The following is a 16,862-nucleotide window of genomic DNA, read 5'->3' on the forward strand; positions in this document are numbered from 1 at the left end:
AAATGTCAACCATCCAGAATCTCAGGAAGTCTTTGGTTAGAAACTGGGAGCCTGTTTGCAGTTTGGTACGGGGTGCCCTCTCTGGGGCTGAGTTTACCCCTTTCCCCTCCCCCTTGCCTCCTGCCGGGGATGGGCCGGTTCACAGCTGGCTAGCTCTTCTCTGGAATTGCTCAGTCCTTCCTTTGTTCTGCAAACGGGCTGGCAAAGTGTGTTCAGTTGGCAGTTTTCGCCAGTTAATCTCCTCTCTCTCTCTTGCTGTCCCACAGTTTAAGTTGCTATATCATGATAGCTCCCTCCGATTGCCCTCAGGGCATTCAGGCCCGGTCCTTACCCTAAGCAATGCCGCCCGCTCCTCTCCATTCAGCCCCCACTTGCTGGTGGCGGATGCGAGCGTCTGGGGTACTTTTCCGCTGGGAGTTTCTTTTAGGTATGTAATATGTGGGTTTTATTTATTTTTCCTCCCAGTCAGGTTGCCCTCTGAGATTCGAAAACTTCTCCCAGACCCGCCAGTGAGAGGGTTTCCTGGTGTTTGGAGACTTCCTCTATTACGCCTCCCTTCCCGGGACGGCTCTCCGTCCCTAGCTCTTTTGTCTCTCTTTTTCTCTTTTATATTTTGTCCTACTTCCTTTTGAAGACAATGGGCTGCTTTTCTGGGCACCTGATGTCCTCTGCTAGCGATCAGAAGTTGTTTTGTGGAGTTTGCTCAGCGTTCAAATGTTCTTTCGATGAATTTGTAGGGGAGAAAGTGTTTTCCCCATCCTATTCCTCCGCCATCTTAGTTCCTCCCTCCTAATATTCATTTTTAAATTGTTCACTGTGCTTTCCTCTGACAAAAGAATAAAAAAAATTCCCCAGTTCTTTTCATAACAGAGTCAGCTTCACTTAATCACATCATGTGTGTGAAGCTTTGGAAGAATCAAAGAAGGATGGCTGCTACCCTTGCAACAGAGAGAAGAGAGCTACTTTCAGTGGCAGGAGACAGACAGAGAGGACACTGGAAATGGGAACTCCAATAGCAGGCGGCGGTGAGAACTTCTACTTTTCTGTGATTTGCAGAGAACAATGAAGGACTTTGAAATGAGAAGAGTACCACTATCCCTGGAATATTTATTCACACACATAATTAAGTGAATATAATAAAGACTGAGGACTTGAGAGTTCCCTGTCCTAGTGTTTAGGACTCTGGGCTTTTACTGCTGTGGCCTGGGTTTAATCCCTGGTCATGGAACTGAGATTACACAGGCTGCATGGTGTGGCAAAAAAAAAAAAAAAAAAAAATACAACTAAGGACATGAGGACATCAGGGAGCTGATACTTGGTACTGTTTATCTTTAATTTTATAAAATTATAAGACATTTCATAATAGACACCTATTTACATTCCATCTATACCATACAGGCCATTTTGCAAGATATACTACAGTTCTTTTATTTAGGAAGTGAAATATTACAATAGAGCTAGAGCCTATCCCTATAGTGTTCTCCTCCCACGAAACATTTTGTACTTTTTACTGTACCTGTAAACAATCCATAACATTGTTTAAAATTTTCATGTAAATATTATATTGATATGTCCTTTTGTAACATATTAAAAAAAATTTAATAGGTGATACATGAATATAGTCCCAAATCAAGCCAATACAAAAAGTACACACCTTGCCAATAACAAAAAGGAATGCCTGCTTCCATTTAGTCTCCCCAGTACAAAGTTCTGAAAACTTAAAAATTTTTGCCCATCTGATAAGTGAGAAACAATTTTCAGTGTAACTGTAATGTGCATTTTTCTCATTATGGGTGGGGTTGAGTGTATTTTCATATATTTAAAGGACTTTTATGTCTCTTTTTTCTGAGAACTGGCTGTTGATTTCCTTTGTCCATTTTTCTATATGACTGTTTTTCCCCTAGTTTTCTAGAAATCTTTATATACTAACAGGATGAGTTATTTAACTGCAACAGGAGCTGCATATATCTTTACTCTAGTTTTTCATTTGTTTTTTGACTTCACAAAAAGTAATTTTTGACTATTATAAATTATTTCTTTTATGGCTTCTAGATTGCGAGTCTGGGAGCTCAGAATTATTTTATCTTGTTGTCATTACTTAAAATTTCACACAGTATTTTCCCAGTATTGTGTAACTCCCTTTTGATCTACACTCAATTCAAAATTCAACTGACCATTTAAGCTCCCGTTTCTTCTTCCCAGCCATCACTAAAACTGTCTTCAGAGACCTCAGGCCAAAATCGTAATGGTCCTATCAAATATTAAAATATTTTAGTTATTAAGTTTCTGGAAAAAAATGAACAACTTGGAAATAAATGCATATAGTATACTGTTAAATCACTATTCATCTATGCTATGAAGAGAAATGGTGTTATGAATTCAAGAAACCCTCAGTTTTGGTTCTAATGTTCTCACTTCTTTCCCAAACTCATCCTTCTAAAAGTCTCCTTCTCAAAGAAAAAAAAAAAAAAGATTAAAAAGTTTCAAAGGAGTTAAAAAATCATTATCTGAGTTAAGTTTTCTCTAAAATGGAGAGCTGGATTTAAAGAATATATTATAAAAATGAACGCTTTGGAGATAATCTGGTTAGCTGCCGAAACCATTCTGGGTTATAAATAAGCATAAAGTTGGCATGTCCTAGAACAAAAATTTTCATAGTGGGGTATTCAGACTAGCAGCATCATGAACACTTGAAAACTTGTTAGAAATGTAAACCCTCAAGTCCCACCTCAGACAATTAGAAAGTTGGTGGTAAGGTCCAGCAATTTATGTTTTAAAAAGTCCTGCAAATTATTCTGATGCACTATAAAGTTTGAAAACAACTGCTCTAGATGTAATCTTCCTTGCATGGAGAAGGTAGCCTATAATTTAAAATTAGAGCTACTTGACTGCTCTCTCCAGATCAGATCCCAAGGAAAGTTTAGAACTTTGATTTACATATTGCCTTATACACAAGTTGCATGGACTTGATATGCTGATAGGAATTTTAGTTCCAGGTCATTCTTGGATTAATACCTGAAAAGTTATCATTTAATGCTTCATGTAATCACCTTTACTTTGATAAAAACAGTTTGTTACCTGTTGCGAGAGTTGCTTGCTAGCTAATTCATAAATGTTAACTAGCTTTCCAGAAAGTAATTTTGCAGATTTGAAACCAACAGAAAATAGCATTACTTCAGCAATCATTTGATAATGGGGAGCCATCATTGCCACTGGGCGAAACAGAGATTTTAAGTTATCTGGGAGTTCCACTCGACCTTTGTATCTTAAGAGGATAAGAAAAACAAAGAAACAGAAAACATCATACTTCAGTTTTTCAAATGAGAGCACATAAATTTCTCCCAAATAGTAATTCTATTGTCTTTCTATGTGACCTTTATCTGAAAACAAAAAGTTTACAAGATGGTTTCTACTGTGCTTTTAACTCACAGAGCTTGCTAGCGTATGTTCTTTTCTTCCTGTGCCTCCTCCCACAGTTTACCTCACATCAGTTCCCTGATTCCATCAACATTCTCTTGAGTCTGCCCAGTCTCCACTCCCTGTAAACTACCATACTGTTACTCCTGCTACTTTCATTAGCTTTTCTGCCTATGTCCTCTTTGTGACAGAGTACCAACCTTTTCATTTCTCTCTGGCTATTCATAAAGAGGAAAGTTCCCTTGGTCAGAAGCTTAGTGTGATATCATCCATATGGACAAATACAGAGCTGTAGTGCTTATAAATGGTGTGGGCAGTGGAGGGGTTCAGAGGCATGGTGGAGGGTGAGTGATGGATATACAGTGTCAGTCAACTCTGTCTATAGATAAGATTAAAAAACAGGATTTTTGCCTGTGTCCATTCCTACTACTTTGGCACCTGATGCAAAGAACTGACTCATTAGAAAAGACCCTGATGCTGGGAAAGATTGAAGGCAGGAGTAGAAGAGGACGACAGAGGATGAGATGGTTGGATGGCATCACTGATTCGATGGACATAAGTTTGAGTAAGCTCCGGGAGTCGGTGATGGACAGGGAAGCCTGGTGTGCTGTAGTCCATGGGGTCATGAAGAATTGGACATGATTGAGCGACTGCACTGAACTCCTACCACAGATGTAACTGGTACTTACCCAGGATTTAGGGTGACAAATACTGCACAAGACATATTTATACGAATTTCTTTTCCTTCCAGTACAAACCTACAAGATATTACAGTATTCCTCATTAAGACAACTGCTTTCTGTAAGCCAAAATATCTTAAAACTACAAAGGAGTTTGCAAAACTTCCTGAGACTGTGTTACAATTAAATCCAAACACAACATGCTGGAAAAAAAAACTGTAGGAAGGGAAAGAAGAGGTTTTTTATGCTAAATCATGAGCTCTGCTGGGATTCAGACTTATTTGATCACGTCTGATGATGTCTGGAGAGTTTGGTGGGGCTCAAGGCAAGAGGGTACCCATCTGAATGAACTGACTTACACACAGAAGAGGATCTGAGGAGACATAAAGCTCTGCCTGGATGACACAGTGGAACCCAGAGTAGCCTCAGTAGAGTTCTTGCTTTAAAATGAAACACAGCCCACTTCCCAACACCCAATTAAATAATTCCGGGGACACCGTGAAGTAGAACCTTGGCATGAATAGTGTCATACCTCTGGCACCAGAAGAAGAGACAATGGAGAGAAATCCCCTAGTGATTTTATGGACAGCTGAACTGATGAAGGTGGTCAAACAGGAATGGAAGAACAACTGGGACGAAACCTAAGGACTGTCTAGACACAAATGAGGAAAACTTTGCAGAAGCTGAGATGTGATGAAGAATTGGTGAAGTGTGAATTATTGTAATCCTAGTTATATCCACAGACTTGTGAAGCCTCATAACATTGAGAGTAATGCCAGAAGTGAGTGCCCATTAGCTTGAGTTAGAATTATTAGATTGCAATTGAAATTTTAAACCCACAAATCCAAGTATGCTCAAAAAGGTAAATCATGTAAGTTCCTAAATTTATCTGAAAAGAAAAAAATTTTGCTTGGATTAGTATACATTAGTAATCCTAACATACAAATATTGTTATTAAAGGATTTTTAAAATAAAAGTATATTAATCCAGAGTAATGGAATGACAGGATTCCTGTGTGTGGTCAGTATAACCTTGTTTTTTTTTTTTAATATGTAGAATTAAAGAAAAAAACCCTTTGATTTCTTCAAATGAAATATCATCAAGTGAATAGGTACTAAGAGAATTTAAACTCAAAAAGAAAAGTAATTAGAACATATTTGCTTCCTTTTCCTGCTAGCCAAGGCTACTGTTCCAAGCTTGGGAAAGGGTCTGCAAGCTAACTACTCATATTTTCGTATTATTTTCCAAACAAAGGAAACATTCAAGTTAAGTGCCATTCCTTTTGGTGTGTGCTTAGGAAAACAAAAGAAACAAACCCAAACACTTTTGGTAGAAAAAATATTAAATAATAATTAAGCAGTAAGTGTACATCAAATTTCCATTCCCAAAGTATAAACACATTTAGTAAATACCTGACAGAATAGCTGTCTTTTGCTGCCTTAATTGTTAGCATCTGTGAGGCAATCACAGAGAGAACTTCCACATCAATTCGATTGAATTCATCGAAACAACACCAAGCTCCTGTCTCAACCAGTCCAAAGAAGAATTTCCCCATTATCTTAAAAAAATGATTAATGAAATTATTATTTAGGTGAGCATTTTTACTGGGACATTAATTTCTGCAAGTTCTTCCCATTTTACCCAAACCAAGCAAACACTGTTTGCACGTCTCCCTCTCAAGCATTTTTGTAGGGCTAAAAGCAGTAGTATTTAGGCTCTAAGACCACTCAACTACTCTGCCTGTCTCCTGTAAAAGTCTTAACGTGTGTGCATGCTAAGTCGCTTCAGTCTTGTCTGACTATGACCCTATGGTCTGTAGCCAGCCAGGCAAGAATTCTGGAGTGGGTTACCATTTCCTCCTCCAGGGGAACTTCCCAAATGAGGGACGGAACCCTAGTCTTCTATATTGCAGGCAGATTCTTTACTGCTGAGCCACCGGGAAAGCCCTATAAGTTTAAACACAGCAGCAGCAAACTGATGCTCACAAGAGTGAGAAAGTAGAAGCACAATTCACATTCGCGTAACTGAGCAATCGCCTGGATGCCATGTTCTCAGAACCACGCACTGGCAGTAAAAGTCTTCAGTACAGTTTTCCGGCAGATGATTGGAAGAGTTCCCCTTTCTAGGTCTGGCCAAGACTCAGGGTTTAGTGGTCAATGCCTGGTAGTAATGCAGACAGTTGATGTTTAGTCATTAAGTTGTGTCTAACTCTTTTGCAACTCCATGGTCTGTAGCTCGTCAGGCTCCTCTGTCTATGGGATTTTTTTCACTTCTTCAGGGGATCTTCGTGGAGTGGAAGATTGGGGCCAGACTGGAGTAGGGACAGCAAACGCAAGCAGCTCTTAACTCTGCTTCTGCCATTTACAATGGCAGGCCCAGGGTGGCTAGATCCTCCAGTGTCCTTGTAAAAGACTGAAAATCTGTGTTGAAATCTGTTGATCTGTAAATGTTATACAGTGAAACAAGCCAGATAAAGTGTCTGTGGACTGAACACCTGTTGAGGAATGCTCGAACTCTAAGAGGAGCTTTTGTTAGGTGCTGCAGTGGGGCAAGATGTGAGAATCGGAGAGAGCCCCTCTGACTCAGAAGCCTGAAAAAGTTGGTTCCTCCCACTGACTGCAGCAATCAGATCCTGTCTTTATCTAAAATTTTGATATTCTGTTTATCACGCTTTTGGGGGGGCATTTACCTTGATTCTTTAAAAAATACACTGCACTAAAATACTATTTATCTTGATGACCAAGCATTTTGGCTCCTCATTGAACTTTGCTTAGCAGGTAAGAGCGTCACTCACCTTACCCTAGTCCACTCCTGCAGAGCCCCAGTAAAGGTAGTTTCCAGGGAGGAGAGAGAGGCTATTTGGTAAGTGTTTTAAGAATAATAGCTCAATCAGCTTATTTATATTTATTGATATTTTTAATGTGCCGGTGAATGCATAATGGACATGTAGGATCTCAGCAAAATGTAAAAGGTTTGGGCTTAAGTTGAAAAATGAAATAAATTGGGGTGTTTTGAAACTAAGGAAATTTGTGATAGGCACAGATGTATGTGACATTTTTATAAATATTTAAGAATGCTATGAGATATATCTTAGATAGTATGCAACCAAAACAAAATAAGTCTGACCTAAACTTGTAATCACTTATATAACCTCTGACTCAAATTTTTGTGTTACTCACAGTAGCCTCATTGTTCTTTATATTCAGTAAATAAAAGTATAGGTTAGAATATGTAAATTTGTATTACTGAAGCAGTACTCTTAATTTTTTATATAATCATGTTTCATACCAATTTTGTTTGAAAAGATCCTCCCTGTCAAAACATTGGAAAATCTCTGTCTTAAGAAGAGGTTCAGCTGAATAAAGGTAAGCTGTGTAATGTTTTAAGTTTCAATTACATTTAAAATTTCTCTTGTTAGTTTAAAAGAATAGCATTTATAGTTATATTAGTACTTAATGTCTAAGATATTTTTCTTTTTTTTTTTATTTTAAATTATTTAATTAAAAATGATAATGCAACATTCTCAAGCAAAAATTATCAGACTGGTATAAAGTGAAAAGTAAAAGTACCTTTCCCTAATACTACTATTCTGAATTTTATTTTTATTTTTATTTTTTTTAATTTTTATTAGTTGGAGCTAAGATATTTTTCTTATTCTTTTAATCCTCAATGAATTATTTCTTTTATGTGTACAATAGTTTTTTTCTGAGTATATAAGAATAAGCTTTACCTTATAATCCAAATTCTCAAAACAGTTGAAGACTACACAATGTTTGCCTAAGGACTGGGAAACAAAAATGATATTTTAATATTTTATTGAATTATGACACAAAATACTAATTTTAAAACCTCCAGAGTAATAAAATATCTTATTCTTTCAAGAAAATTTTTACAATACAAAGGTGTTTATACCAAATTTAGAAATCCACAAGACTCAGTATAGGATTAACGCACATATACTGTTATAGTTTAGTTGATTAGTGCATGGAGGCTTAAGGTCCTATTTTTAAACACATAAACAAATAAACTAAGAAAAAACATTTCAGCAATATCATAAACTATACCCTTTGCTTTCATCAGTTGCTTCTTTGTCTCTTTTTCTTACACACACACACACACATACACACACACACACACACACACTTCTGTTAATCACAAAGACTAGGCAAAAATCTGTGTATGGAGCTCAAAACAAATGAATCACTTCTACAGGAAAGGAAGGGGGGACAAGCTACCATTTACATAGATGTTAGTTCGTTATTATAGTCCAAGTCAACTATGTTGACTTACCAAGATCCTAAGTCCCAGCACACATTAAACATTCAAAATTAAATGATGATATATGAATTAATGAATGTGTTAATGTGTTTGCTAAATATTATGAATACTTTAACAACAGGAAAGGTGTAAACTTAAGATAACTTTTAAAGTTTGTGTGACTAAAAAAAAAAGTTTTTATTCTAGATATAGAAACCACTTACTTTTGCTAGATCTTTAACACTCTCAGTTTTTCCTGTACCAGCTGGACCAGCAGGGCAACCTCCTAAGTTCAAGTGTAGTGCTCCGGTGAGAGTTAGCCAGCATCTGTCAGTGAGAGGTGTAATCACCAGTCTTGGGGTACAGCCCAAGTACTCATAGCCATATGTAAAGCTGGCATCTCCTTGAGATACATAGCACAACTTTTGTTTCTCATTCCATTTATATTGCAAATGTCTGAAAACAATATTTTAAATGATCGTATTATTTGGGCAAAATGATTTTTAATTTTTTTCACATGCAGAAACATATTAAGATTATGTTGATTTAAAAACATCAAAAAATCAAATGAAAAGACTAATGGATAATTCATCAATTGCTCTATTAGACAGGAACTACTAGAACTTGGGATTATCCATTCAGGGAAAGGGCTTCCCTGGCGGCTCAGATGATAAAAAATCTGCCTGTAATGCAAGAGACCTCGGTTCAATCCAGATGTTCAAGCTGGTTTTAGAAAAGGCAGAGGAACCACAGATCAAATTGCCAACATTCGCTGGATCATCAAAAAAGCAAGAAAGTTCCAGAAAAACATATATTTCTGCTTTATTGACTATGCCAAAGCCTTTGACTGTGTGGTTCACAATAAACTGTGGTAAATTCTGAAAAAGACTGGCATACCAGACCATCTGACCTGCCTCTTGAGAAACCTATATGCAGGTCAGGAAGCAACAGTTAGAACTGGACGTGGAACAACAGACTGGTTCCAAATAGGAAAAGGAGTATGTCAAGGCTGTATATTGTCACCCTGCTTATTTAACTTCTATGCAGAGTACATCATGAGAAATGCTGGGCTAGATGAGGCACAATCTGGAATCAAGATTGCCGGGAAATATCAATAATCTCAGATATGCAGATGACACCACCCTTATGGCAGAAAGTGAAGAGGAACTAAGAAGCCTCTTGATGAAAGTGAAAGAAGGAGTGAAAAAATTGGCTTAAAGCTCAACATTCAGAAAACTAGATCATGGCATCTGGTCCCATCACTTCATGGGAAATAGATGGGGAAACAGTGGAAACAGTGTCAGACTTTATTTTTTTGGGCTCCAAAATCACTGCAGATGGTGATTGCAGCCATGAAATTAAAAGACGCTTACTCCTTGGAAGGAAAGTTATGACCAACATAGATAGCATATTAAAAAGCAGAGACGTTACTTTGCCAACAAGGTCCATCTGGTCAAGGCTACGGTTTTTCCAGTGGTCACATATGGATGTAAGAGTTGGGCTGTGAAGAAAGCTGAGCGCCGAATAATTGATGCTTTTGAACTGTAGTGTTGGAGAAGACTCTTGAGAGCCCCTTGGACTGCAAGGAGATCCAACCAGTCCATCCTAAAGCAGATCAGTCCTGGGGGCTCATTGGAAGGACTGATGCTGAAGCTGAAACTCCAATACTTTGGCCACCTCATGAGAAGAGCTGACTCATTGGAAAAGACCCTAATGCTGGGAGGGATTGGAGGCAGGAGGAGAAGGGGACAACAGAGGATGAGATGGCTGGATGGCATCACCGACTCGATGGACACGTGTTTGAGTAAACTCCAGGAGTTTGTGATGGACAGGGAGGCCTGGCATGCTGTGATTCATGGGGTCGCAAAGAGTCGGACACGACTGAGTGACTGAACTGAACTGACTAGAACTTGGAATATTACAAACATGAACACTCTTCCCTGTGAGAAAAATGGCCTTGTTGAATTATGCTACTTTGGTATGATGGTCAGCATAAATGGAAGATTTACATAACAATCATCTCTATGAAGTTTTTAATGGCTTCCATAAGAATGTAGTTTCAGACATTATTCATTATAAACACTACATCAGTGGTTCAGGACTACATTCTTATGGAAACCACTATGAGTTAAATTGGTGGCCCATTTATATCTTAGTTTATGCTGTCATCTAGTATTTTGTGTATCCCTCATAAAACCCTTTTAAATCCTTTCTAGATCAAAGCAGATTATATAGACATATAAAAATGAGTACATTTAAAAAATAAATTAAAAAGAAAATTTAAAAAATTGTAAACTACCACCTTGCAAAGTCTCAGATGAAGACAGAAAAGTCACTATTGAAGGAAATGAATTTTTTCAATTGTAGTTGACTTACAATATTATATTAGTATCAGGTGCACACTGCTCCATCGGTAAAGAATCTGCCTGCAATGCATGGGATCCTGTTTCAATTCCTGGGTCGGGAAGATCCTCTGGAGAAGGGATAGGCTACCCACTCCAGTACTCTTGGGCTTCCCTTGTCACTCAGCTTGTAAAGAATCCACCTGCAGTGTGGGAGATCTGGGTTTGATCCTGGGTTGGGGAGATCCCCTGGAGAAGGGAAAGGCTACCCACTCCAGTATTCTGGCCTGGAGAATTCCATGGACTACACTCTATATACCAAGAGTCAGACACGACTGAGCGACTTTCACTTTCATAGTAATGTGACAATTTTATAGAATATACTCCATATAAAGTTACTATTTACTGTATTCTCTTTGCTGTATATTACATCCTCATAATTTATTATTTTATATCTAGTAGTTTGTACATCTTAATCTCCATTACCTCTATTGCACTTCTCATCACAACCACCTTCTGGTAACGACTAGTTTGTTCTCTGTATCTATGAATCTGTTTCTGTTTGGTTATATTTGTTCATTTATTTTTTAGATTCCACATATAAATGAAAATATACAGTATTTATATTTCTTATTTCACTAAGCCTAATATCCTCCAGGTTCATGTATATTGACATAAATGGCAAAATTTCATTATTTTTTATGATTAAGATTCCATTGCATGTATATAGCACATCTTTATCCATTTATCTGTGGATGGATTTATGCAGTTTCCATATCTTAGCTATTGTAAACAGTGCTTCAGTGAATGCTGGGGTGCATGTATCTTTTGAAATGGTGTTTTCATTTTCTTCAGATAAATATACATGGTATAATTGGTAATTATTTTTAATTTTTGAGGAGCCTCCATACTGTTTTCCAGAATGGCTATACCAATTTTTATTTCTATCAATAGTGCATGAGGGTTCCCATTTCTTCACATACTCACCAATGCTTGTTATTTGCTGTCTTTTTGACAGTAGCTATTCTGGCAGGTGTGATATATCTCATTGTGGTTTTGATTTGCATTTCCCTCATGATTAGTGATGTTGAGCATCTTTTCATGCATCTGTTGGCCATTTGTATTTCTTTTGGAAAAACATCTGTTCAAGTCCTCTGCCCATTTTTTAATTGGGTTGTCTTTTTTGATATTGAGTTGTATTAGGTTTTTTTTTAATACTTTGGATATTGACCCCTTTATCAGATGTATCATTTACCAATAGTTTCTCCCATTTAGTATGCTGTTTTTTTGTTTGGTGGATGGTTTCCTTTGCTTTGCAAAAGCTTTTAAGTTTGATTAGGTCCCATTTGTTTATTTTTGTTTTTGTTTCACTTGTCTGAGGAGATATATTCAAAAAATTGCTAAGACCAATGTAAAAAAGCATACTGCCTGTGCTTTCTTCTGGATGTTTTATGGTTTCAGGTCATATATTTAGGTCATTAATCCATTTTGAGTTTACTTTTTGTATAAGGTGTGAGAAAATATTATATTTTCATTCTTTTCCATGTAGCTGTTGAGTTTTTCCAAGACCACTTATTGATGAAACTGTCTTCTTACCTGTATTCTTACCTCCTTTGTTGTAGCTTAATTGACCATATTGTATGAATTTAGGAAAAGATTTTTTACTGTACCTGTAGTGTATAAGTAATTTTTCATGATTACTCTAGGCTGAAAGAAATATTTCATAGTTTCTTTTATTAACTTTTAGGCCCAAAGCAGCTTAAGAAGAATTTTTGCCTTAATGACTTATAGTAGCTTAATTTTTTAAATTATACAAATAAATTGAAAGAAAATATATTTATTTCATTCTTAAATAACTGGAGGGTTGTGTGTACCTGTTGTACACTGCATAATTTCTCAAACTTTGAAATGAGATTGGATCATGCCAATCTTACTTCCTGTGCCACATTAATTTTAATTCAGTGCTTGTTTTTTTAACAGGGTCACTGCCAAAAACTTAGCTTTGCAAAGATAAGAGGTCACTGAAAGGTTGTAGCATGATCTAATATTAACATTGTAAACTGCTTCAAACTGTTAGTAGCAGGGTATCTTACTGATGTTATATATCCCTTGTTTGTTTAGTCACTAAGTCCTGTCTGAATCTTTTGTGATCCCACAGTCTATAGCCTGCAAGGCTCCTCAGGTTCATGGGATTTCCCAGGCAAGAACACTGGAGTGGGTTGCCATTTACCTCTCCAAAGGATCTTCCTGACTCAGGGATCGAACTAGTGTCTCCTTCGTTGGCAGGCAGATTTTTTATCACTGAATCATCAAAGAAACTCTAGTATCTTATAGTGTCCTTATAGTCTCTCAAAAGTTTAAAAAGTCTTACGGTTGTGAGTGCCCTATGGTGCCATGGGACACCAAGGCACACTATATGGAAGCTATACCTTTGGAATCATAGATACACTCAGAGTCTTGTTATTAATAGACTCTTCTTTCTCCTAGTTTACTTTTCTGTATATGCTCTTCCACTTTTAGTTTTCACTTTTAAAGAGAGTCAATAGAAAGTAATAATGACATGCTAAACTTTATGCAGCATGAGGGCTCACAGACAAGACATATTCCTTCAGCAATTAAGAGTGTATACAGCTATACTTCAGTAATACAAACATGCAAATACATATAAAATATAAAGTATTCTGATAAAATATAGTAGACAGTGGTGCCAGTCAAATGCAACAGCTTCTTTCCACTCTATTTTCCTTAGAGTTTAAAGGAAATTGTCATACCTAAAATCAGGAAATTTATGCTAATACAGAATTTATAAAATTAAACTTTTATTGAGAATCAAGGATCTTATGCAGGTAGGGCAGTTGTTTTCCTATGAACAGAGGAAACTTAGGAAAAAAATTAATTCAGAAGTTTGAAACTATATTTATTATAAGAATCTTATGTTTTATTTCTTCACCAAAATTAATGGCACTGTTTTTCTGTACTTTCATATTTGTATATGAAATACTACATGTATATGACTATCTACTTATTGCCCCTGGGTAGGAAGAAGGGCTTCCCTGTAGCTCAGCTGGTAAAGAATCCACCTGCAATGCAGGAGACCCCAGTTCAATCCCTGGGTAGGGAAGATCCACTGGAGAAGGGCTAGGCTACCCACTCAGGTATTCTTGGGCTTCCCTGTTGGCTCAGCTGGTAAAGAGTCCACCTGCAATGCAGGAAACCTGGCTTGGGAAGCTCATTTGGAGAATGGAATAGCTACCCATTACAGTATTCTGGCCTGGAAAATTCCATGGACTGTACTGTCTATGAGGGTTGCAAAGAGTCGGACATGACTGAGCGACTTGCACTTTTTAGGAAGAAGGGAGTTCTGAGTTAGAGAACTGGCTAGAAATGTTCTCTGGTTTGTTTCCCAGCTTGGTCTGTCCCAGAACTGACAGCACGTGGGGGAAAGAAGAGGCTTGAGGTAGAGCTTCTTTCACTACCCATTGAAAACTGCCCTCTGCCTGATTGGTAAAAGGGAAAACGCAGCTAAGAGGAGTGTGGCCAATTCAGGAAGAAAAAACAAAAAGAACTTAAAATGAAGGAGAAGAACAGTGGAAAAGAGGAAGAAGAAAGCACAGAAATAAGTACTCAAGTTGGCGGAATTTGCTTAGAATTTCTATAAATCCCAGAGAGATAAAACTCAGGTCGGACAAAATTCGAGGTAGAGAATTAACTTACCTGAGATAGGTATATGGGAAGTTACTTTATTTAGAGTTGTAATTTCGATCTACCTACCTTGTCCACTCAAAATCATCTGCATTGAAAATACTTTTGAGTAGTAAATCTCTCACTATGTCTCTGCAGTGAACATAGAGGGTAAGCAATGCCCCTAGTACAACTTTTGCTCGAGAGTTGTGAGTATCCAGCACCACCAACTCTGCAACCTCTTCTAGACTATGTATCATACCAGCATGGACTTTTTCCACCTCTTTTTTTGGATGAGAACTCACAAAACTTTTGATACAATCGTTATAAAATATGATCTTGCTCTGAAAAAATAAGATACAAAAGTAATAATTTTGAAGCATAAATTTTATAAATGACAATAGATATTCTCAAGAGTGGTGTGGTGTGGACTGAAGGCAGGAGGAGAAAGGGACAACAGAGGACAAGGTGGTTGGATGGCATCATCGACTCAATGAACATTAGTTTGAGCAAGCTCTGGGAGATGGTGAAGGACAGGGAAGTCTGGCATGCTGCTGTCCATGGGGTCGCAAAGAGTCGGACACGACTGAGACTGAACAATGATATGTGGTGTGTATTATGCATGAATCATCATATGTGTGTAAAAGAGAGCTTACACATTTGTATGCATTTGACACTTAGAGATTGAACGTTGATGAATGCTTGTGGGAGCCTTATTCTTTAATAAATGGAAACATATTTATCACCAGCATTTATATTTTCTAAATTTTATATTCTTAATCTATCATCACTTAGGCTAAGTAAGAACCTGGGGACAGTAATAACGGTATCATAATTCCAAGATTAAATTACTTCTGTTTTCTGAGTGGGACTCAGAAATAGGTTAAGTTTGTAATTTTTAGGAACTTTATATAACTTCTATTATTTGATCCATCTTTTGTCACTTTTTCCATACATACCAGAGCAGTTTTAAAAAGGCTACTGGATTTAAGTCAAATTGACCTAGCACTTAATGGAGGGAGATATGTCAGGAGGTTCATAGGTTTCTGGCCTGTAATTAGGTGAATTGTGATTCTAGTCACTAAGATATTATACCTATTGAAGGAACAGCATGCTGTAGGTGAAGGGACACAATGGATTCATTTGGGTTATACTGAATTTGAGGTGCTTAAGAAATACATGGGCTTCCCAGGTGAAGAACCTGCCTGCCAATGCAGGAGTCATAAAGATGTGGGTTTCAACCCTGGGTCAGGAAGATCCCCTGGAGGAAGGCATGGCAACCCACTCCAGTATTCCTGCCTGGAGAATCCCCATGGACAGAGGAGCCTGGCATGGGTTTAAAAAGAGTCAGACACAACTGAAGTGACTTAGCACTCTCAAGAAATACACAAGAGGAGCTATGAAGAAATAAATATGAGAATAATTAGCATAGAGGTAATATGTAGAATGGTGAGATTTTTTTTCTTTCCAAGACACTTATCTAGTGTACCCAAATGGGAAACTTGATGTATCAATTAGTGTTTTGGCAGCATGCAACAGAAACTAACTCTGACTTCCCGAAAGCATGTTGTAGACCTCTAATAGCAGATCAGCTGGAGGTGAGAGCTGAGACTTAGGAAGCAGGCAGAAGCAAGAATCTGGGCCAGGCATCAGGAACCATAGTCATGGTCATGCCACAGAAGAGTCTGGTCAAAAGTCACTGTACTGTCACACCTGAGGTATTTATTCAAGATTCACAACCTCAGGAGACAGCAACCAGTGGGCTGAGACCACCTCTGAGGCTGCCTCAGTGTAGGCTGAGGGAAGGTTTGGATACGGTAAAAATGACTATGAACTAGATTTTATCTATTTATTTAGCTAAACATAGAGGACTTCTCAGCACTATAGTTTGATTAAATCTATATTGAAATTCTCTTAGTGGATACTGCATGTAAACATTTTATTATCCCAACAGGTGTCCACTCAGAGATAGTTCCTAGTTAGGTTACATATGTAGAAGTGTTTACAAGAGGAAGGGAAGTTGTAAATTGTATACCAGGATGGGTAATTTGCAGTAGGTAAGGCAGACATGGGAAAAAAAAATATGTTCAGTGAGTGAAGTTGAAATCTATCATAAAATATTTTTGGAAACAGATTACTGACAGCTTCTAATTATTAAGCATGTTTGGAAGACCAGGGGTTTGGGAAATATCCTTTCTTAGTAGAGCAGATTTGATTATTTGAATGCCTAGTAAACTGCAGAAATGTGCATATTGATTAATTATAATTTTGTTGTCTTCATAAACAACAGCTTGAGTAAGTCCTTGACTTAAGATCTGAGGGTACTTTATTAATATTCAGTCAAGTGAAAGACAAGGAAATCAACACTGAATATTCATTGGAAGTACTGATGCTGAAGTTGAAGCTCCAATATTTTGGCCATCTGATGCAAAAAGCCAACTCATTGGAGAAGACTCTAATGCTGTGAAAGATTGTTGGCAGGAGG

The 16,862-nt window shown here is 37.4% G+C and overlaps 1 protein-coding gene across 1 annotated transcript in view; it reads right to left on the reverse strand.

Annotated features, from left to right (window-relative positions):
* The window catches only part of DNAH14 (dynein axonemal heavy chain 14), a 400,834-nt gene that overhangs the window by 196,953 nt on the left and 187,019 nt on the right, over positions 1–16,862 (reverse strand). The window contains exons 28-34 of the mRNA XM_070474451.1: positions 14,468–14,721; positions 8,579–8,810; positions 7,828–7,881; positions 5,510–5,655; positions 4,107–4,175; positions 3,079–3,265; positions 2,175–2,251 (exon numbers count right to left, since the gene is read on the reverse strand). Of these exons, the coding sequence (XP_070330552.1) occupies positions 2,175–2,251; positions 3,079–3,265; positions 4,107–4,175; positions 5,510–5,655; positions 7,828–7,881; positions 8,579–8,810; positions 14,468–14,721 (1,019 nt within the window). The remainder of the gene's footprint in view (positions 1–2,174; positions 2,252–3,078; positions 3,266–4,106; positions 4,176–5,509; positions 5,656–7,827; positions 7,882–8,578; positions 8,811–14,467; positions 14,722–16,862) is intronic.

The sequence above is a fragment of the Odocoileus virginianus genome, chromosome 11 (genome assembly GCF_023699985.2).
Source record: "Odocoileus virginianus isolate 20LAN1187 ecotype Illinois chromosome 11, Ovbor_1.2, whole genome shotgun sequence".
Classification (NCBI taxonomy): Eukaryota; Metazoa; Chordata; class Mammalia; order Artiodactyla; family Cervidae; genus Odocoileus; species Odocoileus virginianus.